The following is a 17,734-nucleotide window of genomic DNA, read 5'->3' as shown; positions in this document are numbered from 1 at the left end:
CCAGGCTGAGTGCTCTGATTAGGGTGTCACAAGCTGAAGTTCAGGTGTTATCCAGTTTGGGCTCTATTCTCTGGGAAAGAATCAACTTACGGGATACTTTAGTTTGTTTTCTAGGTTTGTTTCCTTCTTGCAGTTTCCGTGTGTGCCCACCCGCACTCCATCGAAATGCCACCAAGAATGTGTTGAATCCTTCTCAGGCTTCAAATCTCTGATTTCTTCTGCTACCGCATCTCTCTGGCTTCTTTGTTTATTAAGGGCTCATGTAATTACATTGGGCCCACCAGTTAATCCGGGACAATCGCCCTATCTTGACATCAGCTGGTGTCAATTACACCTGCAAAATCCCTCTTGTGAGCCCATCTGACATTGTTCAAAATAGAGTAATGCCTGTCAAAGGCCACTATCAAGTCTCTTTCAGACACCCAAGGACTGAAAAATTACTGAAGACAAAAAGTTACAGATTCTCAGAAAAACCACATCCTATAGAAACACAGCAAGCCCCAACACAACTGTGGGCCAAAATAGATGTGAACCCACCCGCTCTTTCCTGCACTTTGCCCTTTGAAACCCGTTAAAAGACTCAGACCGCCACCCTTCAGGGCCGATGCCACTCTATGCGTCTGGCCCCTTTCCTCCCTTGGAAAGTGAATAAAAGCTTTCTTTTCTTCCCTTGTTAATACTTCTGTGAATTCTTTCACAACCTGCATCTGCTCACCTAACACCTCTTGCCGTAACTTAACCACTCAGTTTATGTTGCATCCAGGGTTGGAGATGCAGTTTTTTCTTAATAGAGAAAAAGTAATAGATGTGATCAGTGCGTATTGCCCTTTGGTATAATGACAGAATTGGAGGAAGTAAAATGGTAGGAAGCTTGAGTTTCGTTTCTCTTTTGGTTCTGCTTAGTCTTCAGGTCTTCCCTGGAGCTGTTATGTGTAGTACTGATGGGTACTTTTACCTTTAAAGCTTTTATCTTTTATCTTTTTTTTAGCCACATGGAAATTAATATTTGAGGCATTGGATTTTTTTTTCCTTTTGACTTGTTTAATTTGGAAGAGGAAGAGCAAGCCCTTCTACTAATAACAATAGATAAAACTTATAAAGCACGTACTATTCCATTGCTTTATTAATTCATTTAATCCGCAGAACAAACCTGTGAGGTGAATACTATTATTCTCATTATACAGATGAGAAAAGTTAAATGAATATCTCAGATAGCTGTACAGGAGTATTTGCTATTATTTGGTTTAGTATTTTAATAGCAAGTTTTTGTTTTTGTTTTTTTTTGGCTGCACTGCCTGGCTTGCGGGATCCCAGTACCCCGACCAGGGATTGAACACGGGCCACAGCAGTGAAAGCCACTAGGCCACCAGGGAACTCCCAGTAATAAGTATTTTTAATAAATTTTCCAAATTAGAAGTTTTCTACTGATGTAGTTTTAAAATCAATATTTCCTGTACTCATAATCCAAACTTATTTCGTAAAGTACATTAGATAAGAATTGGAGTCAGATCTTCGTAATAGCATCCTGTTATTTGGTAAATATCAGTAAAATAATTTATGTACTTAAAAATAGTTATGAAGAAAAATGGTGCTTATTTTTCTTTCCCTCTATTTTGATTTTACACAGGTCAAGTGCCTCAGTTTCAATCTGGGAATTCTTTAAATGAAACTTGTTTAAAATCTTAGATCATACCCAAAAGAGAGACCCCAGTCAACAATAAGGTGGAAAAGAATGATGTCCTTAAACAGTCTACAGAATGTCGTCTGTAACCCGGTAAGTAATTTCTGTAAAATCACTTTTTGCCTGTGGCAGGGTTGAGAGCAAGTCCAACTGGATAGTAATTACCCACTGCTGTGGGGTAGGGGCAGAAGTAAAATTCAGTAAACATAAAGCACCTGCTATGTGGTGGGACTGCAGTGGGCCCTGACTGAAAACCAGATCCAGCCGTTGGAGCTCCACGGATGCTTAAGTTCCCTAGTCAGCCCTCCTCGGTACCCGAGGTTCTGCATCTGAGGATTCAGCCGACCACCCATCAGGTGGTGTGTGTTTATTGAAAACAATCCGAGTGTAAGTGGATTCAAACCTGCGCAGTTCAAACCTGTGTTGTTCAAGGGTCAACTGTATAAGGCGATGAGACGTGTTATGAACGGAGAACGTGGGAGGACAGTGGAGGGAAGGCTCAGACCATCGTAAGACATAATTTTCAGGGGAAAATGGATTTCTTTGTCTACACATTTTAATTTTCTTTTTCAATTAGACCTGTTCACAAGAAGTTAATTTCTCAGCTTTTCCCTCTGCCTTTCAAATCCTGCTTGGTAGTTGAGCAGGGGAATGTCAAAAGCCAGTGGTGAGATGGAGAATGAGAAAAACTAATGGTCATGTCCCAGCCTCAGGCTGGTCCAGGAACCCCTGAATGTAATTGCTGGAAATTTCAGTGTACGTCCTGGGAAGTAACGAACTTGTTCCAGTTTCATGTGGTGTGCGAATCTTTAGAAATCTCTAATTTCCATGTGTCTGAAGCTGAATCCTGAATTTACGTCTGAGATAGAGTTGCTGCCTTTTTTTGTTTTTGTTTTTTGTAAACACTTTATAGGAGATTCTTGGTAAGCCTTCAAGTAAGGCTTTAAACCAGTCCTATTAGTGTAAGTGGATTCAGTTTTTTGTTATTTACTTTGTAGCTGTAGCTCTTTTTTTTCCCCTGAGGTTTACTGTCATTGTGCAGGAATGAGGCTTAGAAGAAATAGCCTTCAATTGTAGTATGTTTAAAAAGGAAGACTTGCTGAATTTGAAGTCAGCTAGACATTTAAAATAATTTCGTGCATCTTAAGAGTTAAAAACATCTCAAAGTTGTAGACTGACTTTCTGCAAAGATTTAAAAAAAAAAAAAAAAAAGGCTGCCTGCCAAGGGGGACTGAAGTAATGTTGGTGCAAGCCAGGAGGGATGGATGGTCGGGTTAATGCTCTTCGGCTCTGCCCTTCATCACAGACATGTCTTATTTGAATGTTATTTAGAAAATAATTTTATAGCTTAAAATTCCTGCATGTCTTGGTATTAGAGTGTAATGATGATTCCTGTAATTTCTGGGGTTAGCACCCTCGACTACAGAGTTGAAACAAAAATCAGCTGACGTATCATTTCCTGAGGACGGGGGCCTGCAGAAGTAGTGCTGCTTTCCAGCAGAAGCTGCATTCAGGGCTCCTGGTGGCCTTGTGCTGTTCTGAGGATACCGTCATGATAACTTTCCAAAGTAAATATTTTGTTGCATTCTGGTTATTTTGTTAGTGATCAGTTCAACAACAGGGGAGTGTTGATTGAGTTTCTGCTATACTCTTTATTAAGCCTTGTGAAGACACGGAACTGCCATCTTTCTGTTTTTATTTCTTAATGTTTCCAAAATTTTGGTCCACATTTATTGCCTCCTATACCGTAAAATGTTAAATTTTAGTTCGTATAACCCTGAATGCTATTCATTAATATCAGTAAAAAACTTAGCTTTAGGGCACTTTTTTGAGAGCATGAAGTAGTGAATGTGTCAATGATAAAGCTGAAGCCTCTTGCAAAATGATTTTTTAAATGAAATGCATAAAGTCTTTTTGAATAATATAGTATGCTCTATTTACGTGATTATGTGATGTCAGAAGTGTAACTATTAAAAAGAAAGTGTAACTATTGAAACAATATATTCCAAATACAAAAACAAACTGGATTACTTTGAGGATGTTGAATAGCATTCACAATGGCTTTGTTTTAGTTTGGTTTGGGGCAGTTGCCAACCAGGTGAAACAGTGTTATTAAAATTAATTCAATAAAAATGACTTAAAAATATATTTTAAAAATTGTGGTAGACAAATTCTGTCCATATTAACTGTTGGAAAAGATAAATTGTATAACTGGCCTGTGTAATTTTTTCCTACGTAGTATATTTCATTGACTAGTTCAGTTGATAGAATTCCAAGACTTAAAAAAGTCCGGCTCACTTTTCTATTCCTTTTTTTTTTTTTTCTTTTAAATTAATTTATTTTATTTTTGGCTGCATTGGGTCTTTATTGCTGCACGCGGGCCTTCTCCGGTTGCAGCAAGCGGGGGCTACCCTTCGTTGCAGAGCATGGGCTTCTCATTGCGGTGGCTTCTCTTGTTGCGGAGCACGGGCTCTAGGTGCATGGGCTTCAGTAGCTGTGACGCGCGGGCTCAGTAGTTGTGGCGCGCGGGCTCAGTAGTTGTGGCGCACGGGCTTAGTTGCTCTGCGGCATGTGGGATCTTCCTGGACCAGGGCTCGAACCCGTGTCCCCTGCATTGGCAGGCAGATTCATAACCACTGCGCCACCAGAGAAGCCCGGCTCACTTTTCTTTCCACTCAAATTGAGTGAATAATTTGGAAGACGGTATCTTCATACCAGAAATGCCCTCAGTGAAATCTCTTGTTTGGCAACTCAATATCTGCTTAAATATTTTATTATTGTTGTTTATAGAGTTAAGACGTGATTAAGTGTTAGTTGAGAAGTTATTTAGAGATTAAACTGATTGGTTGTCACTCCTAGTTAACAAACCACTTATTAACATTAATCCCACCTGGCCCTGAAAAGCTCATCGGTTCCAATTTCCTTCAGATCCTTACTTCCACACTGATCCTTTTTTCCTTAGTATTCTAAGTACCTCCGTTTCTACCTTGCAATTTAATACAACACAAAACCATAAAATCTTTTCTTTTTAACCTCTGAAGGTCCTTCCCCCATCTTTGTTCCCTTGTTCTTTTGCTGACTTCCCTTTTTTGTTTTTTTAATATTTATTTTATTTATTTATTTATTTATTTTTATTTTTGGCTGTGTCAGGTCTTAGTTGCAGCACACGGGATCTTTTGTTGCGGTACGCGGGCTTCTCTCTAGTTGTGACGTGTGGGTTTTCTCTCTCTAGTTGTGGGGCGCAGGCTCCAGGGCGCATGGGCCTTGTACTTTGTGGCACTCGGGCTTAGTTGCCCCGTGGCACGTGGGATCTTAGCTCCCCTACCAGGGATCGAACCCGCGTGCCCTGCCTCAGAAGCCGGATTCTTTACCACTGGACCACCAGGGAAGTCTCTGACCTCCATCTTGAGAGAGTCGATTTCTGCTGCCTTAATTTCCTCACCATGGCTCTGCCATCTGATTTTTTTTTTTTTCTGAATCCTAATTCTTTTTTTTTATTCTAACTTTATATTGGAGTATGGTTGATTTACAATGTTCTGTTAGTTTCAGGTATACAGCACAGTGAGTCAGTTATACATATACATATATCTATTCTTTTTCAGATTCTTTTCCCACATAGGTTATTACAGAAATTGAGTAGAGTTCCCTGTGCTCTATAGTAGGTCCTTGTTGATTATCTGTTTTATATACAATAGTGTGTATCTATTAATCCCAAGCTCCTAATTTATCCCTCCCTGCCCTCTGATTTTTTTACTCTCTTAATTTCTTTATCAATCTTGTCTTCAGTGTCCGTCTTTATTTCTCTGATGTCTTTACTGACCACCTTTTGAATATGTATACAGTTTGCATACAGTCTGCATACAGTCTGCGTACAGTTCTGCCCTTTCACCCAGAGTGAATCTCCAGCCCTTTTAGATGCCCTGCCAGCCCTTGAAGACTGTGAGTTCAAAATGAAACTCCCATCTTCCTTCCCAAACCAGCTTCCATTTTGTGGTTTTCCATTTCTCTCAGTGTCCTTCCACGCTGTCAAGCCCCTAACAGTTTGAAGATAATCTGTCTTTAAAATTTTAAATTCATTGATGTCATCAAACTCAGTGGCTTTTCCTTTTTTATTATTATTTTAAAAGTATAAAGAAAATACGTGTAAATCATTTTTAAAAATTCAAGCAGTATTTAAGGGTTTCATTAAAACATGAATTTTCCTTCTACCTGGTGCTCAGTTGCCCTCCCTAAAGGCAATCATTTCCTCCCAGATTTTTGTATATCCTTCCTGAGAATATGTGTGTTGTGTGCATGTGTTGTGTGTGTCACCTTTTGTATACCCTGTTTCTTTACATGCATATATCATACTGTATAAACTGCTATACCCTGCTTTTTTTCATTTAACACATTTTGCAGGTACCAGCCTATTTAGAGTTTACTCACTTTTTTTTTTCATACACACACACTGTATTTTATTTTTACAAGAGATAAATAGACTGACACCAAGCATTGTAAATGGATGACCACAACAAAAGCAACAATGATTGCAATTACCAAATACGAAACACACTCATACTATGTCATAATATTGACATTCAGTCCAGTAATCCTCCACTGTAACAGCTCCTTTACTTTGCAGTGAAAATTGATTTGTATATTTTTTGCCTCTGAGTCCTTGTGGGATTTTTTTTTTTATTCAAACAGAAAATCACAAAAATTATAATCATCCTCATCAGTTCACTCAGTCCCATGTAATTAATTTTTTTTTCATCTTGATAGTTTGTTAGCACTTTTATGAGTTCATCAGTTTTCCATTAGAGTTCTGAAAATGCTTATTCATTCACTTCAGCAGTATAGTCAGTTACCAGAAACCTGTACTTGTCAGAGTCTTTTCCATGAATTCCTTGAAGATGAAACCCTTTTACAGGAACATATTTGCAAAAGCATCACAGTACACCCAGAACTGTCTGTAAATGACAAAAGACTTAAAAATGACCACGGTTAAAGATGTGATGAAAGTTCGTAATAATGCAATTGACAAGGAAATTTAGCTATTTCTGAGATATACATTTTAAAGTAATAACTAGAATTATGACTTATTATACCAGAACATATAAGATTTTTAGAAATTTCATGTAATGTCTGAAACATTTATATTAACATATTTCCATACAAATAACCCAAAGAAAGTTTAGTATTAGTTGTTTTGCTTGTTTGTTTTTTTATACTGCAGGTTCTTATTAGTCATCAGTTTTATGCACATCAGTGTATACATGTCAATGCCAATTGCCCAATTCAGCACACCACCATCCCCACCCCACCGTGGTTTTCCTCCCTTGGTGTCCATACATTTGTTCTCTACATCTGTGTCTCAACTTCTGCCCTGCAAACCGGCTCATCCGTACCATTTTTCTAGGTTCCACATACATGCGTTAATATACGATATTTGTTTTTCTCTTTCTGACTTAACTTCACTCTGTATGACAGTCTCTAGATCCGTCCACGTCTCAACGAATGACTCAATTTCATTCCTTCTTATGGCTGAGTAATATTCCATTGTATATATGTACCACAACTTCTTTATCCATTCGTCTGTCAATAGACACTTAGGTTGTTTCCATGTCCTGGCTATTGTAAATAGCGCTGCAATGAACATTGGGGTGCATGTGTCTTTTTGAATTATGGTTTTCTCTGGGTATATGCCCAGTAGTGGGATTGCTGGATCATATGGTAATTCTATTTTTAGTTTTTTAAGAAACCTCCATACTGTTCTCCATAGTGGCTGTATCAATTTACATTCCCACCAACAGTGCAAGAGGGTTCCCTTTTCTCCACACCCTCTCCAGCATTTGTTGTTTGTAGATTTTCTGATGATGCCCATTCTAACTGGTGTGAGGTGATACCTCATTGTAGTTTTGATTTGCATTTCTCTAATAATTAGTGATGCTGAGCAGCTTTTCATGTGCTTCTTGACCATCTGTATGTCTTCTTTGGAGAAATGTCTATTTAGGTCTTCTGCCCATTTTTGGATTGGGTTGTTTGTTTTTTTAATATTGAGCTACATGAGCTGTTTATATATTTTGGAGATTAATCCTTTGTCTGTTGATTCGTTTGCAAATATTTTCTCCCATTCTGAGGGTTGTCTTTTCGTCTTGTTTATGGTTTCCTTTGCTGTGCAAAAGCTTTGAAGTTTCATTAGGTCCCATTTGTTTATTTTTGTTTTTATTTCCATTACTCTAGGAGGTGGATCAAAAAAGATCTTGCTGTGATTTATGTCAAAGAGTGTTCGTCCTGTGTTTTCCTCTAAGAGTTTTATAGTGTCCGGTCTTACATGTAGGTCTCTAATCCATTTTGAGTTTATTTTTGTGTATGGTGTTAGGGAGTATTCTAATTTCATTCTTTTACATGTAGCTGTCCAGTTTTCCCAGCACCACTTATTGAAGAGACTGTCTTTTCTCCATTGTATATCTTTGCCTCCTTTGTCATAGATTAGTTGACCATAGGTGCGTGGGTTTATCTCTGGGCTTTCTATCTTGTTCCATTGATCTATGTTTCTGTTTTTGTGCCAGTACCATATTGTCTTGATTACTGTGGCTTTGTAGTATAGTCTGAAGTCAGGGAGTCTGATTCCTCCAGTTCCATTTTTTTCCCTCAAGACTGCTTTGGCTATTCGGGGTCTTTTATGTCTCCATAGAAATTTTAAGATGATTTGTTCTAGTTCCGTAAAAAATGCCATTGGTAATTTGATAGGGATTGCATTGAATCTGTAGATTGCTTTGGGAAGTGGAGTCTTTTTCACAATGTTGATTCTTCCAATCCAACATCATGGTATAGCTCTCCATCTATTTGTATCATCTTTAATTTCTTTCATCAGTGTCTTATAATTTTCTGCATACAGGTCTTTTGCCTCCTTAGGTAGGTTTATTCCTAGGTATTTTATTCTTTTTGTTGCAATGGTAAATGGGAGTGTTTTCTTAATTTCACTTTCAGCTTTTTCATCGTTAGTGTATAGGAATGCCAGAAATTTCTGTGCATTAATTTTGTATCCTGCTACTTTACCAAATTCATTGATTAGCTCTAGTAGTTTTCTGGTAGCATCTTTAGGATTCTCTATGTATAGTATCATGTCGTCTGCAAACAGTGACAGCTTTACTTCTTTTCCAATTTGGATTCCTTTTATTTCTTTTTCTTCTCTAATTGCTGTGGCTAAAACTTCCAAAACTATGTTGAATAATAGTGGTGAGAGTGGGCAACCTGATCTTAGTGGAAATGGTTTCAGTTTTTCATCATTGAGGACAATGTTGGCTGTGGGTTTGTCATATATGGCCTTTATTATGTTGAGGAAAGTTCCCTCTTTGCCTACTTTCTGCAGGGTTTTTATCATAAATGGGTGTTGAATTTTGTCAAAAGCTTTCTCTGCATCTATTGAGATGATCATATGGTTTTTCTCCTTCAATTTGTTAATATGGTGTATCACATTGATTGATTTGCGTATATTGAAGAATCCTTGCATTCCTGGGATAAACCCCACTTGATCATGGTGTATGATCCTTTTAATGTGCTGTTGGATTCTGTTTGCTAGTATTTTGTTGAGGATTTTTGCATCTATGTTCATCAGTGATATTGGTCTGTAGTTTTCTTTCTTTGTGACATCTTTGTCTGGTTTTGGTATCAGGGTGATGGTGGCCTCGTAGAATGAGTTTGGGAGTGTTCCTCCCTCTGCTATATTTTGGAAGAATTTGAGAAGGATAGGTGTTAGCTCTTCTCTAAATGTTTGATAGAATTCGACTGTGAAGCCATCTGGTCCTGGGCTTTTGTTTGTTGGAAGATATTTAATCACAGTCTCAATTTCAGTGCTTGTGATTGGTCTGTTTATATTTTCTATTTCTTCCTGGTTCAGTCTCAGGAGGTTGTGCATTTCTAAGAATTTTTCCATTTCTTCCAGGTTGTCCATTTTATTGGCATAGAGTTGCTTGTAGTAATCTCTCATGATCCTTTGTATTTCTGCAGTGTCAGTTGTTATTTCTCCTTTTTCATTTCTAATTCTATTGATTTGAGTCTTCTCCCTTTTTTTCTTGATGAGTCTGGCTAATGGTTTATCAATTTTGTTTATCTTCTCAAAGAACCACCTTTTAGTTTTATTGATCTTTGCTATCGTTTCCTTCATTTCTTTTTCATTTATTTCTGATCTGATCTTTATGATTTCTTTCCTTCTGCTAACTTTGGGGGTTTTTTGTTCTTCTTTCTCTGATTGCTTTAGGTGTAAGGTTAGGTTTTTTATTTGAGATGTTTCCTGTTTCTTAAGGTAGGATTGTATTGCTATAAACTTCCCTCTTAGAACTGCTTTTGCTGCGTCCCATAGGTTTTGGGTTGTCGTGTCTCCATTGTCATTTGTTTGTAGGTATTTTTTGATTTCCCGTTTGATTTCTTCAGTGATCACTTGTATTAAGTAGTGTATTGTTTAGCCTCCATGTGTTTGTATTTTTTACAGATCTTCTCCTGTAATTGATATTTAGTCTCATAGCGTTGTGGTCAGAAAAGATACTTGATACGATTTCAATTATAATAAATTTACCAATGCTTGATTTGTGACCCAAGATATGATCTATCCTGAAGAATGTTCCATGAGCACTTGAGAAGAAAGTGTATTCTGTTGTTTTTGGATGGAATGTCCTATAAGTATCAATTAAGTCCATCTTGTTTAATGTATCATTTAAAGCTTGTGTTTCCATATTTATTTTCATTTTGGATGATCTGTCCATTGGTGAAAGTGGGGTGTTAAAGTCCCCCACTATGATTGTGTTACTGTCGATTTCCCCTTTTATGGCTGTTAGTATTTGCCTTATGTATTGAAGTGCTCCTATGTTGGGTTCATAAATATTTACAATTGTTATATCTTCTTGGATCGATCCCTTGATCATTATGTAGTGTCCTTCTTTGTCTCTTGTAATAGTCTTTATTTTAAAGTCTATTTTGTCTGATATGAGAATTGCTACTCCAGCTTTTTGATTTCCATTTGCATGGAATATCTTTTTCCATCCCCTCACTTTCAGTCTGTATGTGTCCCTAGGTCTGAAGTGGGTCTCTTGCAGACAGCATATATACGGGTCTTGATTTTTTTATCCATTCAGTGAGTCTGTGTCTTTTCGTGGGAGTATTTAATCCATTTACATTTAAGGTAATTGTCAATATGTATGTTCCTATGACCATTTTCTTAATTGTTTTGGGTTTGTTATTGTAGGTCTTTTCCTTCTCTTGTGTTTCCTGCCTAGAGAAGTTCCTTTAGCATTTGTTGTAGAGCTGGTTTGGTGGTGCTGAATTCTCTTAGCTTTTGCTTGTCTTAAAGCTTTTGATTTCTCCATTGAATCTGAATGAGATCCTTGCTGGGTAGAGTAATCTTGGTTGTAGTTTCTTCCCTTTCATCACTTTAAGTATATCATGCTACTCCCTTCTGGCTTGTAGAGTTTCTGCTGAGAAATCAGCTGTTAACCTTATGGGAATTCCCTTGTGTGTTATTTGTCGTTTTTCCCGTGCTGCTTTCAGTAATTTTTCTTTGTCTTTAATTTTTGCCAATTTGATTACTATGTGTCTCGGCGTGTTTCTCCTTGGGTTTATCCTGTATGGGACTCGCTGCACTTCCTGGACCTGGGTGGCTATTTCCTTTCCCATGTTAGGGAAGTTTTCGACTATAGTCTCTTCAAATATTTTCTCTGGTCCTTTCTCTCTGTCTTCTCCTTCTGGGACCCGTATAATGCGAATGTTGTTGCGTTTAATGTTGTCCCAGAGGTCTCTTAGGCTGTCTTCATTTCTTTTCATTCTTTTTTCTTTAGTCTGTTCCGCAGCAGTGAATTCCACCATTCTGTCTTCCAGGTCGCTTATCCATTCTTCTGCCTCAGTTATTCTGCTATTGATTCCTTCTAGTGTAGTTTTCAGTTCAGTTATTGTATTGTTCATCTCTGTTTGTTTGTTCTTTAATTCTTCTAGGTCTTTGTTAAACAGTTCTTGCATCTTCTCGATCTTTGCCTCCATTCTCTTTCCAAGGTCCTGGATCATCTTCACTATCATTATTCTGAATTCTTTTTCTGGAAGGTTGCCTATCTCCACTTCATTTAGTTGTTTTTCTGGGGTTTTATCTTGTTCCTTCATCTGGTATGTAGCCCTCTGCCTTTTCATCTTGTCTATCTTTCTGTGAATGTGGTTTTTGTTCCACAGGCTGCAGGATTGTAGTTCTTCTTGCTTCTGCTCTCTGCCCTGTGGTGGATGAGGCTATCTAAGAGGCTTGTGCAAGTTTCCTGATGGGAGGGACTGGTGGTGGGTAGAGCTGGCTGTTGCTCTGGTGGGCAGAGCTCAGTAAAACTTTAATCCACCTGACTGTTGATGGGTGGGGCTGGGTTCCTTCCCTGTTGGTTGTTTGGCCTGAGGCAACCCAACACTGGAGCCTACCTGGGCTCTTTGGTGGGGCTAATGAGAGACTCTGGGAGGGCTCACGCCAAGGAGTACTTCCCTGAACTTCTGCTGCCAGTGTCCTTGTCCTCACGGTGAGGCACAGCCACCGCCCGCCTCTGCAGGAGACCCTCCAACACTAGCAGGTAGGTCTGGTTCAGTCTCCCCTGGGGTCACTGCTCCTTCCCCTGGGTCCCAATGCGCACACTACTTTGTGTGTGCCCTCCAAGAGTGGAGTCTCTGTTTCCCCCAGTCCTGTCGAAGTCCTGCAATCAATTCCCACTAGGCTTCGAAGTCTGATTCTCTAGGAATTCCTCCTCCCGTTGCCGGACCCCCAGGTTGGGAAGCCTGACGTGGGCCTCAGAACCTTCACTCCAGTGGGTGGACTTCTGTGGTATAAGTGTTCGCCAGTCTGTGAGTCACCCACCCAGCAGTTATGGGATTTGATTTTACTGTGATTGCGCCCCTCCTACCATCTCATTGTGACTTCTCCTTTGTCTTTGGATGTGGGGTATCTTTTTTGGGGAGTTCCAATGTCTTCCTGTCGATGGTTGTCCAGCAGCTAGTTGTGATTCTGGTGTTCTCACAAGAGGGAGTGAGAGCACGTCCTTCTACTCCGCCATCTTGTTTCCTCCTGGAGTCCTTAATTCTTCTACTCACTTATTTTTAATGGCTGCATAATTTTTCCACTGTATGGATGTACTGTAACTTATTTAACCAGTCCCCTGTTAAAGAGCTGTTTCCTTTTATGATTGTATCCAGTGCTGTGCTGTACATCCTTTAGATGCATCTTTCTGCGCATGTGCTAGTGTTTTACAGGATAAATCTGTAGAAGTGGAATCACTGGATCAGAGGGTATGATATCCATTTTAGTATCATTTTGGGGGCAGCGGGGGGGAATCTTCCTTATTTTTCCATGTTAAAGACATTGACAGTCCTCCCATTTTTGAAATCGACTTCCTTGATATGCCTGCCCTCTCTGATGGATCCTTCTCTCTTCTTTCTCTTCTCACCCCCTGCATCGAGGTCTCCCACACACCCTCAGTTTTGATGATTCACCAGCATAGAGTCATACCCATGGCTGTGATATATCCCAGTGAAAGGATGTAAAGCAAAATCACAAAGGGAAAAGGCACATGGGGCGAAGTCCAGGGGGAACCAGTGCAGGATTTCAAGGGTATTATGCCAGTGGAGTCACACACGATGGACTTAAATCTCCCAGCAACTAGTTGTGACAGCACGTGTGAAATGTTCTTTACCAGGGAAGCTCATTAGGGACTCACTGCCCAGGGTTTTTATCGAGGGCTTGGTGCGTAGATAGCGTCTGCCTAGCACGTACCCAAACTCCAGACTCTAAACAGGAAAGCAGGTTTTTAGCATAAACCATAGTGTTTGCACAAACAGTTTAGGTGGGTAACCCACCCTTCTCACCTAGGGTGGTGGGTGCTCTCTCCAAATCCAAGTTCCTAGACAGCAGCCACGGGCCAGCCTTGGACGGAGGCCTTTCAAAGATAGCAGCCAGGTCTTCTGTGTTAACTCTTTATGCACACCCCCTAATCTGGCAGCCTTTGAGGCTTTGCTCCTGACTTTTCCTCTCTCTGTTTATCTAGTAGCTCTCATTTTACTTAGTAATCATCTCTACTCTGACTTCTGAGTCTTGGCCATTCACTTAATGTTGGTCCTGAGTGTTCCACTTCTTTCAGTATGTTCCCTCTTAGATGTCCTGCCGACCCTTTACACTAAAAGTATTCCAAGCTAAACTCAGCATCTTCTCTCTGAAATCTTTCTTCCCCAGTGTTACCATTGTAGGTGGTGGCCCCAGATAGACAGTTTCCTTTGAAATAGCTCGTGTTTATCTCCTGCCTCCCCTTTCCCCTCAGTGTCTGCCACCATCAGCCTGGATTATGTCCTTATCTCCTTGTGCCAGGCTTACTGGAAGGAGTCAGTCTCACAGATAATCCCCTGCCGTCCAGTGAATTTTACCCCCACTGGATTGTTGTTCCCAAACCCCACTTTCCTTATGTCCTTCCAAAATCTGACCTTAACTCTGTCTGTCTTTAATTGCTCCCTTACTATTTACTGGCTCCCAGATACGTTTTGTCTTTTCCTGCCTCTCTGCTTTTGTAAACGGACATTTCTGCCTGAACTGGCTTCCTTCGCCTCTCTGCCTAACCATATTCTTCCCAGCTCAAATCATACCTCCTTCATAAACTTTGGCCACCTCATGTAGAATTCTTTATACATTTTTCTGAAGCATTTATTCAACACTTACTTACTGCCCCATTTTTATGGATGTTGAATTGGTCAGAGTTTGTGGTTGTAAACATGGAAGCCAACCCCTAATTTAAGCAGAAAAGGAATTTATTATGTGATATCTATCAGCAGGCAGGACTGAAGAACCAGGCTTGTCAACTACAGCATCACAGACAACAGCCAAAATCAGGCTGCAGGGCTGTTCTCACTAAGAGACGTCTGTCACCACCACTGAACAAATGTGGTACTTCTTGCACTGGCGACACCACTGGTGCCACTGCTGCCTCTGACCCTAGATGTAGCTGCTGCCCCCTGGCCAGAGCGAATACTGCATGATTCTGGCTGCTGCTTGTCACGAGTTCTAACTCAGAGTCTGAGCTGGGGGTACCGATGGACAGATTTTCATCGTATGCTCTTGCCACAGTTCAGATGAGGTCTCATGTTTATAAGGTAGAGGATTTTCCAGCTGTGGAAGGAGATTCCAATTTGAACCGCTAAACAGTATCACATTGCCACTCTAATCATCTTTCCATAGGTATCTGACTTCTTCTCAACTGTATCAGTTCCTCCTGGATGGACGGGACTCATATTTCTTTCCAGCTGCAGGCTACCGTAACATGACCCTGGTGTAGAGCAGACATTTAATGAATGACAAAAAAAAGGCAAAGCAATATGAATCAGCTAGGATGTTTGGGCAGGTAACACCAAACCTAACTAGGGCTTAAGCTTATGGTATTGTCTCTAGTGTGTTCATATCTGTATTTTATTGTTTTACATCAATTATTTTTGAAACATCAAAGCCTCAAAGCTTGGAGTTGCCTAGAAAACCACCCTTCTCCCTTTCCTTAGGAGCAATGTTTGTGAGTAAGTGAGTGGGCTGTCGGGCATTTGTTTCCTTCACATGGTCCAAAAAAGTTGAGTATTGTTGATAGAAGTTAGGGTACTTTCCTAAGTAGACAGCGTTAATATGGACAACTGAAACAGCAATTGGCCCACGCTTGCAGTGCAGTTGTTTCTCAGACTGGAACAACTCATTAGCAGTTATAACAATCTGTTAGCAGTGATTGGAGTAGATGGTTGGTCTCAAAAAGCTCTTTCCACTTTGCTGTACAGCAGAGATGGGCACAGCATTGTAAATCAACTATACTTCAATTAAAAAAAAAACTCTCACCCTAAAATTAAATATATAATAAAAAAATCTGTGGTTATAAACATTATAAGTACTTATATAAATCTGGAAAATATACAACTATATGAAGAAGAAAATTAAAATGTCATCCCTCAGGAAAAGTGTTGTAACATTTTTGGCTTATTTCTTTACAGTGTTTTCTTTTTCCCTTTTAATGTTTATTATTAACTTGGTTAAGACCATACTGTATGGAGTTTTGTAGGCCACTTTCTCACCGATCATTATATCACTGACATTTTTGTGTTATTAAATAATCTGCATAAATACAAGTTGAACATAGAAAAAAATCTGAAGTTACAAAAACTGTTCTCATTTTATTAAGAGATTTACAGAATGGAACATGCAGGTATTTTATTCTTGGGCTGTGGCCAAGAGGAGTAATTGCTTCCACATTCTCTATACACAAAAACCATCCACTCTGATGTGCAGCTGTAGCCGTGCTCTATACATGTTATGTTTTTCGTTTTCTGGTCTGATAAGCTCTGTTCATCCCCCCCATGCTGCCCTCAGCAGTTGCTGTGACACCAGATGACAACTGGATTTGGTGATTTCTTGTCGTATTGCTTAAGGCAGCAACAGTCCATTCAGCAGCCGCTTAGTTGCCGCTCCTCTGCACATGTGAGGCCTACCATGTGAGGCCTGCCAGAGCCCAGTTTCCGGGCTGGTGAGAGCTCATTCATTCACCAAGTGATTATTGATCATCTCTTGACCTCTGTCCTGGGGGTGTAAAGGTGATGACCCAGTCCTGCCCCATGCAGCTCACAGTGTAGGCATATGTTTGCAAATGAACAGAGTACAGAGTGCCGTGATGACCTTCAGAGGGCGGCTAACTCAGTTGGCCCAGGGAGTCTGAGAAAGGCTCCACAGAGGAGATTTTGCTTGAGCTGAGATTTTCAGCTGATGAGCCACTGATTTACAACTACTTTTATACGACCTCTCTTGTTTTCTTTCTTTCTTCCTGACAGTCAGAGCTACCTTGGATCAATTTTAGCATAGATGTAACGCGGGTGGGCTTGGTGTAAGGCATGCTGGTGTCTGGCCTGCTTGGTGCGGTCAGAGGCTCCCAGGGGGAAGAGGGAGGTGGTCGTGGTGCAGGAGATGCATCCACGTAGCCAGTGGCCCGGGAGGATGGCGGAGCACCCGGGGGAGGGGAGTGACAAGATCTGATCATGTCAGGCCCCAGACAGAGAGGCTGGCTTCCAGGTGAGAAGCGGGGAGGGGGACACCCGAATCCTGTGTGGGACCACCAGTCGGGGCCCAGGCCTGCACCCTGGACCGGGCGGGGTATGGAGATGCTGTGTCTTGAGAGATCCAGAGGCGCCCACAGCGCATCCTTCAGACCATGCAGTTCTCTGGTTCCTGGCAGTGCCCTGTGGGGTGCAGCCTGGAAGCCCAGGGGGGAAGGCGAGGCACGCAATCCCAGTTGCGGCAGAGTGGCTGAATTTGGAGCGCCCTCTGCAGGCAGTGAGTGCTTGTCATTGTCTCTGTCAGCACCGGCCTAGGGCCTGGCCTCTTCTGGATCCTGCTGTTGGGATCAGTGGAACTTTAGGAAAGACCGAGGGGTGGGGCGTGGCATTTCACAGAACCCCCAGCCACATAAAAAGTACTGTGAAGAATATGTCTTTTCCTAAAGAACTCGGAGTGGTGTGCGGGTGTTGCGAGTCTCCTAGCCATGTTGTTCCGGTGTAGCTGTTTGAATGGTGAGGAGGACCTGGAAAATGCTAGGGTCTGAGCAGACTTGTGTGCAGCCTTTTTTAATTTTTTTAATTAATTTTTATTGGAGTATAGTTGCTTTACAATGTTGTGTTAGTTTCTGCTGTACAGCAAAGTGAATCAGTTATACATACACATATATCCCCTCTTTTTTGGATTTTCTTCCCGTTTAGGTCACCACAGAGCACTGAGTAGAATTCCGTGCTATACAGTAGGTTCTCATTAGTTATCTATTTTATACATAGTAGTGTATATGTGTCAATCCCCTTGTCCCAATTCATCCCACCCCTGCTTTCCCCCTGGTATCCATATGTCTGTTCTCTACGTCTGTGTCTCTATTTCTGCTTTGCAAATGAGTTCATCTGTATCGTTTTTCTAGATTCCACATATAAGCGATACTATACAACATTTGTTTTTCTCTTTCTGACTTACTTCACTCTTTATGACAGTCTCTAGGTCTAGCCACGTCTCTG

General features: G+C 40.6%; 2 protein-coding genes across 6 annotated transcripts in view; one reads left to right on the top strand and one right to left on the bottom strand.

Annotated features, from left to right (window-relative positions):
- Positions 1-17,734, top strand: part of LGALS8 (galectin 8) — a gene marked incomplete at its 5' end in the record, with an annotated part of 28,415 nt that overhangs the window by 1,067 nt on the left and 9,614 nt on the right. For 2 of the 4 annotated variants that reach the window (XM_082407699.1, XM_082407698.1), the window contains one exon: positions 1,628-1,774. In XM_082407699.1, the coding sequence (XP_082263825.1) occupies positions 1,733-1,774 (42 nt within the window). Of the gene's footprint in view, positions 1-1,627; positions 1,775-3,092; positions 3,250-15,003; positions 15,058-17,434; positions 17,473-17,734 lie in introns of those variants that run through there. The other 2 variants (XM_082407697.1, XM_082407700.1) reach the window with 2 other exon arrangements.
- Positions 6,173-17,734, bottom strand: part of HEATR1 (HEAT repeat containing 1) — a 70,486-nt gene continuing 58,924 nt past the window's right edge. The window contains exon 46 of one of the 2 annotated variants that reach the window (XM_082407556.1): positions 6,173-6,630. The gene's annotated coding sequence lies outside the window, so the exon portion shown is untranslated. Of the gene's footprint in view, positions 6,631-10,241; positions 14,983-17,734 lie in introns of those variants that run through there. The other variant, XM_082407557.1, reaches the window with a different exon arrangement.

Source organism: Balaenoptera borealis (assembly GCF_965194805.1).
Source record: "Balaenoptera borealis genome assembly, chromosome: 10".
NCBI lineage: Eukaryota > Metazoa > Chordata > Mammalia > Artiodactyla > Balaenopteridae > Balaenoptera > Balaenoptera borealis.
This window is presented reverse-complemented; position numbering and strand designations above follow the sequence as displayed.